Below are 12,615 nucleotides of genomic sequence, written 5' to 3' on the forward strand. Positions count from 1 at the left end.
TAATAAAAATAAGGCTTATTTTCTATAGGTTATTTTCCCAAAAAAAAAAAAAAAAAAAAATGAAAAACAATCTCTCTCTCACACATTGCATCTCCTTTAATTTTATCTTTGTCTGTAATCATGGGAAACATAATTTTTATGCGCCTTCCCTCTCTCATGGTAAGATTTCTCACTTTTTCTCTCTTCCCTTTACTTTTTCTATCCTTACACTCTCACTGTCACTAACTCTGGTCTCTCCTCTTCCCATAGATCTTTCTCTCTTCTCTCTTCTCTCTTTTCTCCATGTTCCTTTTCCCCTTTGAAACACAATTCGCTGATTAGATTTTTTTTTCTTCACTAATCAGTTAATAGCTCAGACTTGCAAAGGAAAACAAATTTACAGTGGTAATTATTTCATTCCTCTCTACCAAAATCCCAATTCTTTGCCTTGAATTTCAAACTTGATTTTCTTTTTTCTCTAAGAAATTTTCAGTTTGATGGATTCCAGGCAGAAGTTACTTCTTTTTTGTACATATAGTGCAAAAAAATAAAAATAAAAATAAAAGAAGAAGAAGAAGAAAGAATAAATGAAGTAAGAGATGAAAATTTTAAACATAGTACCTATATTGCTCTAAATTGCTTTTACATGGGATAACCTTTACCTTGGACTAATAATATTGTTATATAATGAATGATAATTGTTTAGGGGAATTGCATTTGTTGGCAAATACTTTTTATGTTGGAAGATACTTTATGCAGATACTATGCAATGATGATATATTATGCAGTACATTATGTAAATACATAATTTAGAGTAATATTGAAGACTTGTGGTTGATCATAGTAGACAATTAGTATACCAATAAAAAGAGTAGACAATTAAAAGTTATTGTTATTTGTATTTATTGAAAATGTATTCCCCTATCAAACATATATATATATATATATATATATAGACAAATGGTTGATGTATATGTGTGTGTGTATGTGTGTGTACATGCGTACGTTACTGTCCATATATATAAGCAAAATGAGTGGTAGGAATCATGAAATTTGACAACTAATTAATTTTGATTGTATTTATTGTCAAAATTTTAATATGAAAACCAAATTCATTCTTGGCTTATTTATTTATTTATTTATTTTTTTAATGAATACATTAGTTGGTTTACATAATATACATGTTTTAAATTATACAAGAAATATTTTTAAAAAATTGCATACTAAACACCAGAAAACATTCTCAAGCTCATTTTTAGGGTTGTTACTAAACACTGAAAAATGAGATAGTTTTCTAGAAATTGCTCTTTTGAGAATGAATAATTTTTCAGAAAATGTTAATGCTGAAAGAAATAGAGCACCAATTGCAACCAAACAAAATATTAAGGTCAGGGATACCCAATTTGCTCTAGAAAGATCTTGCAAAGGGACAGTCTCAAAGTGCACCCAAAAAAAAAAAAATCCTATAATTTTATATCTAGGCCAAATTAAATCCTATAATTATAATTGTGACCATTTAAATCTTACATTTTCATTGTAGTGGCAATCAAAACCCCTGTATTTATAATTGTGTCCATTTAAATCTTACATTTTCATTATGGTGGCAGTCAATGCCCTTGTATCACTTCTAGAGGTGTGCAAAAAACTCACTGATCTGCTAAACCCGACCCGACCCGACCCAACCCGATTCGCCGAGTTTGGTCGGTTTTTAAGGCTTGGTGGGTTGGGTTGGGTTACAAAAATTTTTTTTTATAGCAGATCGAGTTGGGTTTGGGTCATAAAATTACAAACCCGCCAAACCTGACCCGACCCACTCATATTTAATATATATTTAATTTTTTTAAAAAAATTAGCTATAGGGAACTTTATATATATATATATATAAATTTATATATAATATATAAATTATTATAAAAAAAAAACCAGCTGCAGAGCAGCATTCCCTCGGTTTCTCCTACTAATACTAATTTAATATATATATATATATATAAAATATATCATATAATTAATAATTTTTTTTAAATAACCAATTCTTCCTATCTTATATAAAAACCAATTAGTTTACACAAACCTTAATAAATTACTATTGTTGTTTAGTCATTAGTATTGTTTTCCTTTAAGGAGTTACATTAATACTAATTTTTAGGTTTTTTTAATATATTTATATTTATATTTTTTCTACTCAATTTAATAATAATAATAATAATAATAATAATAATAAAAATTTGTCAAACTTATGATTCAACCTGATCCAACCTGACTCATGTGGGTTGGGTTGAGTTGGACTTATATGATAAATTGGGTTGAGTTAAATTTTTTTTGACCCACCATAGTGAGTTGGGTCAAAATATTCACTCAACCCGACCTATGCATGGTTCACTGCTTCAATTATAGGTGAGAAATTCAACACCAATAAACAAAAATACACCGATTTATTCAACCCGTATATATGGTAGCTCACTGTTCGAAAATTCACCAAAAAGACAAAAACTTTATACTTTCGTGGCAAAATCTGGAAGATTCGTACGGCCCTTAAACCCCAAACAATTTTCTCCTAAACCTGACTTCTGTGCTTATTAGGGTTTTTGCTTTTAGCCCTTCTTTTTTCTGATCTCTCTCTAAAATTCATCATTTTTCAACAACTACAATGGCTCTGGCTCTAATGGAACCCACAAATTCCACAGCCCCACAAAACTTTAAACCCCTTTTAGGCAAAAACTACGAGTTCAAGCTAAACCAATCAATCCAAGACCTTTTAGCTGAAATCCACAAAGAAACCCCCAATTTCTCTCCTTTCATTCACATATTCCACGAATTAATGCAAGCTAAGCTTGACCCACCTCTCGAATCCATCTGGGTCTACGCCGGATTAACCTTTCGTAGCCGAAATTTACAGAAAGATGACATTTTGGATCGGGTTACTGCCACGAAGGACTTGTTTCAATTGGTATCGGCGTGTTCGGGCTCGTGCGGATCTTCGAAGAGCATAGCATTGCTGGCTCCGGTGGTATTCGAGGTGTACAAAGTGGTTGTGGAGTTGCTTGGGAAGGACTTGGTTTCAAAGAGAGAGAGGAAAGCAATGAGGGAGGCTAAGTCTTTGGTGGGAGTGATTCTTGGGTATGCAAATGTGTGTTGTTGTAAGGATTCTAGTGAGGAATCCATTGGTTCGAATTTGATTATGCCTTTCGTGGATTTAGTTCGTGTTTGGATGGATTCTGATGATGGAATAGGCTCTTTCTTGCCGCTTGTAAGTGGCGAAATTCGTGAAAGGTTTAGTGTAGGAGGTTGTGTTGATGTTTACCTGGCGGGAGTTGTTCTTGCAGAGCTGTTTCTGATGGAGCTTTGCTTGAAATTCACAGCTGGGATTGCAAGGGAGGAGTTGGAGAAGGAGTTGAAGATTTGGACCGTCGGTTCAATTTCTGGCTTTCAGAGCTTTTACTTTTTTGGTTAGTAAGAATTCACATTTTCGCTTGATATTTGGAAATTGCATTACAAATTTACAATATTCTTTATTTTGTGTGTGTGTGTTTAACTTGTCTATAAGACAGATATGAATCTAATTGAAAGCATGAACATAGTCGTAGAAGTTGAATGACAAAAGAGTACTTGTGCTCCAAATGGTTAAGACTGATACTAAGGCTTATTAGGTCTACATATTGTGTCTGACTGTGTATGTCTGTATATTAACATTTATGATGATTCTTTTACTGGATTTCAACTTTGATGTGCTTACATCCTAATTTATTTGGCAACCAGAGACCCTCATCCGGATGCTGCAGGAGGAGATTTTGCCTGTGACTTCCCTCTTGGTCAGTATGTCTTTCTTAGAATGTTTAATTTGTTGATATGTATTCCTTATAGGGTGGTAAAATGTAATTTCTCCATTTACTTGCTTCCTAGGTGTGTCAGCATTCCGCTAATCATATTATTTGTGCACACAGCGCATTCATGTATGGTTCTGCAATCTAAACTAACAGAAACATCTTAGTCACTCTTTCTCTCTCTAACTCTCACGGTTTACCAACGCACATGCAGGACTTATATAGTGTGGTTTATAAAGAAATCTGTTACCAAACAATTGCCTTCATATATTTAAGCCATTACGTGTTGCTACATGGTGAAGTCAAGATTTTTTTTACTTGATGGTTTTCACCCTTTTAATTTCCTTGATACTTTAGACTTGGACAGGAAATTTAAGTAAATATGGACCAAACTAGACCAAAAAAAAAAAAAAAAAACCTCTTTTCTTTGGGGGGTTGTTATACATATGTTGGGGGCGGGGATAAAAAAGAGGAAGTCACGTACTCTTATTTTCCGAGCTACATGACCCACCCTGTCTTTAACAGATCTGTTCTTGAAAGTGCTGGTCTAATAAGTGTGTTAAACAAGATTTTGGGATGACATTGTTTACTTCTCCTCAGAGCATAGCCCAGCATTTCCTTAGGATTTATCATAAATTTAGTCGTTAACCATGTATTTGCTATTGGGTTGAAGAAATCAACTTTTAAACAATCATTTATGTCATGATTTTTATTTTGAGCTCCTATAGGTTTTCTTTCCATAAAATTTAAAAGTTACCAATTATTTCTTAGGTGTATACTTCTTAGAATATTGAGCTATTAGTTTTGGGATATATTTATTAGTCAAAAGTTTCTCAATTCATCATGTATGTAAGAATCTGTATATCCTCCTGGGCATGAGGATAAACTGCTTAGCCCTTGGATTACCCTGTAAGTGGTTTTGGTGGCTGGGGTCAGTTGCACGTAGGAGTTTAATTAAGAGCGAGAATTGTTGTACAGTCTTCTCTATAACATGCAACTAATCTGAGTAAAGTTTTCCTACATCATTAAAAAAAAAGAGCAAGAATCTGTACATAGTGATGATTCCTAGTTCTAAAAATTAATATCATGGAAATATATCTGTGCAGAGATCTGAAGATGAAGTTTTGTTAAGAAAAGTTCTCTATGATGCTGTTATATTGGTCGAGTATTCTTTTCTTAATCCTGAGAGAGTGATTAATGTACCTACTGAGCACATGAAATGTCTTGCCATGGCAAGACTGATCATTACACATGAGGCTGTAGAATTTTTCAGGTATTAAAGAATGAGCGATCTTGTTGGAATTCTATTGAAACCTGTACTGCAAAGTCTCATCATTTTGCTTGCTGCAGGGAAGGTGGGAATCAGATGAGAGCTATCTCTTACAACAATGCCTTCTCCAGTTCTCGTCTACCTTCCCAAATTATTAAATGGGTCACTAACCAGATTGGTTTGGAGGAAAAAGCAAATAGATCATATGGATCCTCACCTAAAGCTCTTATCAGTAAGTAGCCCTAATATTTTTTTGTCCCTTGTATTTAACAAATGCACTCTGTAGTGTTTATCTAATTTTTAAATCTTAATGATCTCATTCTCCAGAGTGGCTGCTGAACCTTGAAAATCAGGGAATAAAAGTATTTGATGACAGCGTTTCAAGACGTCGTACCAAAATAGTACTAGATATTTCCAAAGCAGACTTTGAGCAACCAGCATCTAAGTTGGAGGACATAAAAGTGGATGATGATATTCTCTTTTGTATTGATAATAAGGGTGAAGACAAAGATACAGATAAGGAGAAGATGAACGCATCCATGAGTTCTGCATTTGTATCTGCAGCCCACACAATGAAGTCAACAGAAAATGAAGGAAGAAAACGGAAAGAAGGGTTAAGTGCTGAAAAGAAGAAGATCAAATTTGTCAAGTATGACCTGGGTCAAAATTCTGATTCAGCCAGAACAAGGTCCACAGTTGTCAGTAATGATGGTGTCAGTAGTGAGAGTGAAGTTGACCATCCAATCTCCGATGATGATACAGATACGAAGGAGTAGTTAGGTTCTTTGCAGGAGAAAGACCTCAATCAGGCTATTTTTAGCAACCTCACCTTTTGTTGGGTTCATACTGTTTTTCAACGGGGGTTTATAAGAATGTCAATCAATTTTGTAACAAAAGTATGTCCAACTACCCTGTTTTTTTTTATTAGGCAGATGCGATTTTTTGGATGAGGGAGATGCCAATGAGAAACAGAGAAGCGACCTTAGCATCTTGTCAGTTTTGCTGATGTTATATATTTATATATGATAGTTTCCAGACCACCAGTTAGTCTAATTTATGGCAGTCTAATTTACGGCAATATTATGAGGAGATTATGTTTCTGAACCAATCTATGGTGTTTGCTGCATGACTATTTGTCCATGCAAATTGCAAAAGATGACTGTCACTTGTGTTGGAGCCATGTATAAGACCAGCCAGTTGTTGAATTTACCTAAGCTGAGCCATCTACCTCTGGTCACTTTCACCATCGGACAGGCAGACTCAAGTTCCTCTGTGTATGTGTGTTGGGTTGGATTTGCTCAAAAAATTGGAAAGCATTCAACGCAATTTTCATGAAAATTGGAAATCAACCAAAAGCATTTTCTGACTTCAAGCATTGCTCTAGGCCTTTTTCTGGACAAAATTTGTTAAATAGTACTTTTTAAGGAAAATTTTTGGTGGATAGAACAATGGCGAAGTAATTTAGTTATGTAGACTCTTTCTAGAACTCAAGTTTGTCAAACTCGAGTTTCATCTCAAAATCGAGTTTATCAAACTCGAGTTTCAATTAGTTTAGGTTGCGTGACAATTTAACATTGTATAACAAATTGAAACTCAATTTTGGGTTGGAACTCAAGTTTGTCAAACTCAAGTTTCAAAAAGAATCTAAATAACTTTAGTCACATGCTATTCTCCTAAAAGATTTCTTAAAAAATATTATTCAGCCAATTTTGCCCCTTTTTCTCTGTTCAATTGTCTTTCACATCTAGATGGCAGAATATTTACTTCCAAAATACATCACTACATCTCATTACATATAAACCTCCAGAATGAACAATCACCAAGCTGCTTAAATGCTCACCCATAAATAATACAATGAAAACTAACTTTATTTATATAGAAGCAAGTAGCAACTGGTAATAGCACATTTCATAGAAGCAGGGTACTAGTACTACCCTAAGATGGTCTATTTAGATACCGCTTATTGCTGAAAACTGAAAACACTGTAGCAAAATAATTTTTAAATATGTGAATAGTATCATGAGATCCATTTTTAAAGTTGATTTCACTAAAATCTGTACTTGTGGGTCCTGTGAACAGTGCACGAGATCCACACAAAAAAACATAGAAGCAAGGTCTGCCACTATCTAAACCCAGCCTTAGTAAGGAAGGATCAGATAAGGACTTGGAATTGAAAATAATGTAATCTGGACCTTGTGTTTTTATATGTTCACTCATCTCAACAAATCCTCAACCCCGTCTAAAGCTAAAACCAAAAAAATAATAAAAAATAGAATAAAAATCTAGTGAAAACTTGAATTTCAGATGCTGCTACGTGAGAGAATCAAAATCTCAGCCTTCCGAATGTGGAATAGGATTGTTCCATATATCAAAGACAGAAACAGTGGAAGACAGAAGGGAACAGGGAGGGATGAAGCAAGAATTCATCAATGTGTCTGGAGGTCCACTCATTGAACACAGATCGAGGTACCCTATAAAATGCTTAATGAGAAAAAATTACTTTCTTTGATTGTTGTTACATCAAGACGCTAAGATCAGATGAAGTGGGAATGAGCATGGATGGCTATATCGAAGCAAGAATGCATACAAATCTTGGATGCCCTACTGACATTTAATCAACCTTCGCTCCTTGATTGCAATACAGGAACCCAACAGGGGAAATGTGATACTAAACCAAGCCATCTGCACTCCTGCAAATAGTATTAGTTGCCCACAAGCATAATGAGACTTTGACATCAAATGATAAATGATGCACACCTCAGGGCAGTGTCATGTTACCATTGAAAATTTGTATCCATCAAATTCTGGACAGAACATACCCACAAATAATGGTCTTGCAACATCCACATGCAACTTTCAAACTTCAAATGGTATAGAAGCCAGGAAGTTTCCAGTTCAGTCAGCACAACCACAGTTTTCTTCTTTTACTCAACAGCAGTTCTTGTAAGTTGTCCCAGTGTGCTGCTGTCTTCTCTCTTGGTTCATATTGCCCATCTATTACATATCAAATGTTAGAGAAGTTTTTCAATCCATGTAAAGTTCTGTTTAACTACAGCAAAAAATGCAACTTACTCTCCAAAACGCATGGTTCAAGAAGCCTTTATCTGGACAAAGATTTGCCAAACACATCTGCACTTCTAAGAAAATGCAAATACATAAGTCCTGGCTCCTGTTGTGGATTAACAATGGCAAAATGGCACAAGTAAATCTAATCATGGTAAATATGCATTAATTATTCATGATTAAATTAACTTAAAATGAAAATCAAGTGTTAACCTTGGTTCTGAGAACAAAAATTGCACCAAAAGAATCTAAAACAGCAGCAGCAGCAGCCTGCAGAAATATCAATAAAATTACATCAAGAAAGGGAAAGAACATCTCAGACCCCAAAAGCAAAAAAAAAAAAAAAAAGGGAAAAAAAAAAGGAAAAAAGAAAAGAAGAAGGGTAAGAACTTACATTTTTAAGGCATTCAAACCTCTGTATAACTGGCGGCACTTGTACCTTTCAGTCTACTCCATCAATCCAACTGAAAGATGGCCTCCATAAAGACAGGGCATTCTTACTGGGAATTTGCACCAAGGTGGAGCAACTACAGTGGCATTCCAATATTCGTCTTCACTTAGCATAGAAGCTCCATTTGGATTTTGCACCTGGATAGAATATTTGGAAATGAATCACTGACAAATACTACAAGTTCACACCTCACCTTGGTGTATTGTATGTTTCTTGGTGTTTCTAATATTAATTCATCAAGGAAACATAACCTTGCTTGTAAGTTTCTTTCCCTGAATAGTAACCCTTGGGACATGGTTACTTCAATAGTAAGGATTAGACTGAAATTTGAATGCAGATCAACAAGCTAAATGCCTCTGGAGCCAAATCACCAATAATCCTGACAGGAGCAAGTGCCATTCTTAAAATGGTGGAAGCGTTTAATGTCACGAACAACTATTTCCCGATTTGTGATGTCCGAGAGGAGCTTCATAACATCATGGCAGTCTTCACAGATGCGTAGGTTTTTGAAAATTCTAATTGTTTTGACAGGTTTGGTGCTTATAAGGGCAAAAGCAAGAGCCAATCTTTCACTATGATGATTAAGATATTCCTCTCTCTCTTTGTCAGTGACATTATGAAGCACATGTTCCGTTTTTGGAATATAACCAACTGAAGAGAGTTTTTGGCTGAGCTCCTCTAACTTTAAACATATTTCCCTGATTTTGGGATGTGAACCATCTTGAGACACAAATGTGTGGACTTGACCATTGATCTCTACCCAGCTACATCCAGGTTCCTTCTTAACACCCTGACTGGACATCAATGTCCTGACCTTTCTGACATCATCCCACCTACCTTTGGCTGCAAAAATATTAGACAGCAATATATAATTTGAGTCTATCTCAGGTTGAAGCTCAAAAAGTTTCTCTGCAGCTTTTTCACCAAATTCCAAATTTCCATGCATTTTACAAGCTCCAAGAACAGTCTCCCAAATCAACGCATGTGGTTCTAGCTTCCTATTCTCGATAAAGCATTTGACCTCATCAAACTTTCCAGCCCGACCAAGAATATCAACCATACAAGCATAATGCTCAATTGTAGGTGTAATCCCAAAAATTTCGCTCAGTGCATTAAACTGTTTTTTCCCTTCTTCAACTAAACCCATGTGGCTACATGCAGAAAGAACACCTAGGAAGGTAATCTCATCTGGCATGGTGCCTTCATCTAACATTTTCCAAAAAGTTTCAAGAGCTTTCAGTCCTTGCCCATTTTGCGAGTATCCGCATATCATTGTGTTCCATGAGACGGCATCCCGTAGAACCAAGCCCTCAAAAATAGCCTCAGCATCTTCTAAGCATCCCGACTTTGCATACATATCAACAAGTGCACTTGAAACAAATATATCACCATGCCCACCCTTAATTGCCATAGAATGAAGCTGCTGCCCGGTTTCCAGAGCAGTTATACGGGAGCAACCACTTAAACAGCTGGCAAGAGTAAACTCATTGGGCTTTACACCTTCTTGTTGCATCAAACTGAAGCACTTAACAGCCCTCTCTGATTGATCAGTTTGTGTATAGCCAGTAATGATGACTGTCCAAGTAAAGAGATCTCGTTTAATCAACCTATTGAAAACTACATCAGCATCTTCCAAGCACCTGCTCTTGGCATACATGTCAATAAGAGCTGTCCCAACAAAATCATTACCATCAAGGGTGTATTTTATAACATGGGCGTGTACTTGCTTTCCAAAGCGTAGATCCAAGAGGCTAGAACAAGACCTTAAAACACTGATATACGAGTACATGTTAGGTGTGAAACCTTCCAGAAGCATCTGATAGAAGATTCTTGGCCCTAGATTGCAGATTTCATAGCCATGGCATCCAGACAAAAGGGCATTCCACGAAACCAAATCGTGATCTCCCATTGCCTCAAACACTCGGATACCAGCCTGCGGAAATCCATTTTTCATGTACATAGTGATTAAGGCATTGTTGACTAACATATCATTTTCAAATCCATACTTGCATATACAAGCATGGATGCTTTCACCATACTGCAGGTCTCCCAAATCAGCGGCAACACTAACAAGACTTGAAAAGCTAAATTCATTTGGTGGGACACCTGCATATCTCATCGTGTGAAATAGCTGAGCAGCTTCTTGGCTATGACCTTGCTGATCAAGGCAGGTGATGATTGCACTCCAGGCTACTACATCAGGATCTTTGATTGTCTTAAACACTTTTAGTGCATCATATGCCAGCCCGCACTTAGAGTACATATCCACAAGACTACAACCCAAAAACTCATCTATTTCACACCCAATTTTGATTGCCACAGAATGCACAGCCTGGCCTTCTCTCAAATTCCCTGAGGTGGCACAACCCTTGAGGACAGTAGACAAGGTGAACTTGCTGAACTTCATCTCTGATTCTCTCATTCTACCAAACAGTCTCAATACTTCTTTTCCACCACCCACCTGAGCATAACCATTAAGCAAGGCAGTCCATGAGACATCGTTCTGCTCAGGCATGCAACAGAACACTCTATCCGCAAGCTCCATCTCACCACATTTTGCATAAAGGTCAACAAGAACAGACCCAACAAACAAATCCAAAAAGCACCCGACTTTGATTGCTTCTGCATGCACCTGCTTCCCAAAACTCAAATTCATGCACATAGCACAAGCTTTCAACCCCGTCGCCAACGTGAACTCATTCGGTCTAACACCTTCCCTCTTCATCTCACAAAACAAACTAACACCATCACTGCCACATCCTTCAGCAACAAACCCTTGTATCAATGCAGTCCAAGACACAACATCCCTTTCAGGCATTTCATCGAGCACACGACGCGCACGCACAGAACACCCGCATTTAGCATAAGCATTAACCAATGAAACCCACAAATGAGAATCCGGGTCAATCCCACTCTTAATCACTTGCCCGTGAATGGCCATCCCCTCATTCAAACGCCTTTTTGAAGCACAATCACGCAGCATCCCAGAATAACGCCTTAACCTCTCCTTCCTATCCAAACTCACAGGCCTACTTCTCACATTTTCATCAATCTTCTCATTCATAGACACTGAATTAGGCCAATTTCGACTCATTTCCTTTCTGGGTATTCTCTTAAACCCTTCATGAACCTGAATTGGGGAGTTTCGGGTATCAGATAGATCCAAATCATTGGTGGGGCTCGATTCTACAACACTGAGAGCAGCACAAGAAAAAGATTTTGATCGAATAGGAACTATCAGTGATCTAGAACTGGTAGTACGAAGCTTATTGGGGAACTGAAATCGAAAACCAAGCGGCGGGCTACGCATTCTCAGAGAAAGCAACTCGCACTCCATTAATTTTAAACCCAAAGCTTCGGTTCTGATTCTAAAACAGCTTTTGATTCTCAAAAGCATCGAATACACAACCAACACGGCATCAACAGCAACCGAGAAAGCATCAGAGACTGATTGAGAGTTTTAGTCTTAAAGAAAAACAATAACAACAACAACAATGAAAGAACGAAACATAAATGTGTTGGTTGAGCTCTCGATATTTCAGTCTCTTTAAAGTTCGATACGGATTCTCGGAAATCAAACAGAGTATGTACAAAGAAAGTAAATAGATAGAATTAGAAAACTGCTTAAAAGTTGGAACCTTATTACCACGAAAACGGCGAGAGAGACAGACACAGAGTTGTGGAGTTGGTCTGTGGCTCTCAAATGAATATGTGAATCTTTCGAGGGCTTTTTCGTCTCTATGAGCCAGGTGTGAGTGTAAGTGAAAAATCTGCTGCCACGCTGGCCTAGTTGGGGGACCTACTGATGACATGGCAGTCCTCCATTTGATGTGATATGAATAGGTTTATTTTTATTTTCTTTGTTTATTATTATTATTATTATTATTATTATTATTATTATTATATAACCGAAACTTTTGAAACTCTTACAATTTTTAAGGTCAGTATTTTTTATTTATATTTTTTTAGACTCAAATAATCATTAATTAAACTATAATCATTAAAAAGACTCACATTAGGATTCAAAAAAG

General features: G+C 36.4%; 2 protein-coding genes across 11 annotated transcripts; one reads left to right on the forward strand and one right to left on the reverse strand.

Annotated features, from left to right (window-relative positions):
- The first annotated feature begins 2,466 nt into the window (after positions 1-2,466).
- Positions 2,467-6,178, forward strand: LOC112018330 (uncharacterized). Its single transcript, XM_024050848.2, has 5 exons — positions 2,467-3,425; positions 3,736-3,788; positions 4,907-5,073; positions 5,151-5,302; positions 5,398-6,178. The coding sequence occupies exons 1-5, from the start codon at positions 2,627-2,629 to the stop codon at positions 5,844-5,846; spliced, it is 1,620 nt and encodes a 539-aa protein (XP_023906616.1). The 5' UTR covers positions 2,467-2,626; the 3' UTR covers positions 5,847-6,178.
- An 875-nt stretch (positions 6,179-7,053) lies between these two features.
- Positions 7,054-12,293, reverse strand: LOC112018340 (pentatricopeptide repeat-containing protein At3g24000, mitochondrial). 10 transcript variants are annotated; one of them, XM_024050859.2, is made up of 5 exons: positions 8,836-12,293; positions 8,528-8,721; positions 8,347-8,403; positions 8,143-8,207; positions 7,054-8,064 (listed from the first exon to the last, which is right to left on the reverse strand). In XM_024050859.2, exon 1 carries the CDS (start codon positions 11,979-11,981, stop codon positions 8,952-8,954), a length of 3,030 nt encoding a protein of 1,009 aa, XP_023906627.1. In that variant the 5' UTR covers positions 11,982-12,293; the 3' UTR covers positions 7,054-8,064; positions 8,143-8,207; positions 8,347-8,403; positions 8,528-8,721; positions 8,836-8,951. The 10 variants fall into 10 exon arrangements, with proteins under 10 accessions (XP_023906627.1, XP_065633754.1, XP_065633751.1 ...); XM_065777682.1 differs by having other exon boundaries at positions 7,054-7,752; positions 7,890-8,064; positions 8,528-12,293; XM_065777679.1 differs by having other exon boundaries at positions 7,054-7,760; positions 7,890-8,064; positions 8,528-12,293.
- Positions 12,294-12,615: the final 322 nt, after the last annotated feature.

This window comes from Quercus suber, unplaced genomic scaffold (genome assembly GCF_002906115.3).
Source record: "Quercus suber isolate HL8 unplaced genomic scaffold, Cork oak 2.0 scaffold_161, whole genome shotgun sequence".
Taxonomy (NCBI): Eukaryota; Viridiplantae; Streptophyta; class Magnoliopsida; order Fagales; family Fagaceae; genus Quercus; species Quercus suber.

What these genes read in the sequence shown, in the direction of transcription:
- LOC112018340 (XM_024050859.2), bottom strand. Translation starts at nt 11,981, where the DNA reads ATGCTTTTGAGAATCAAAAGCTGTTTTAGAATCAGAACCGAAGCTTTG.
- LOC112018330 (XM_024050848.2), top strand. Translation starts at nt 2,627, where the DNA reads ATGGCTCTGGCTCTAATGGAACCCACAAATTCCACAGCCCCACAAAAC. An exon ending in TGCCTGTGACTTCCCTCTTG is followed by an intron (nt 3,789 to 4,906) that starts GTCAGTATGTCT and finishes ATATCTGTGCAG; the next exon opens with AGATCTGAAGATGAAGTTTT. An exon ending in CTCACCTAAAGCTCTTATCA is followed by an intron (nt 5,303 to 5,397) that starts GTAAGTAGCCCT and finishes CTCATTCTCCAG; the next exon opens with AGTGGCTGCTGAACCTTGAA.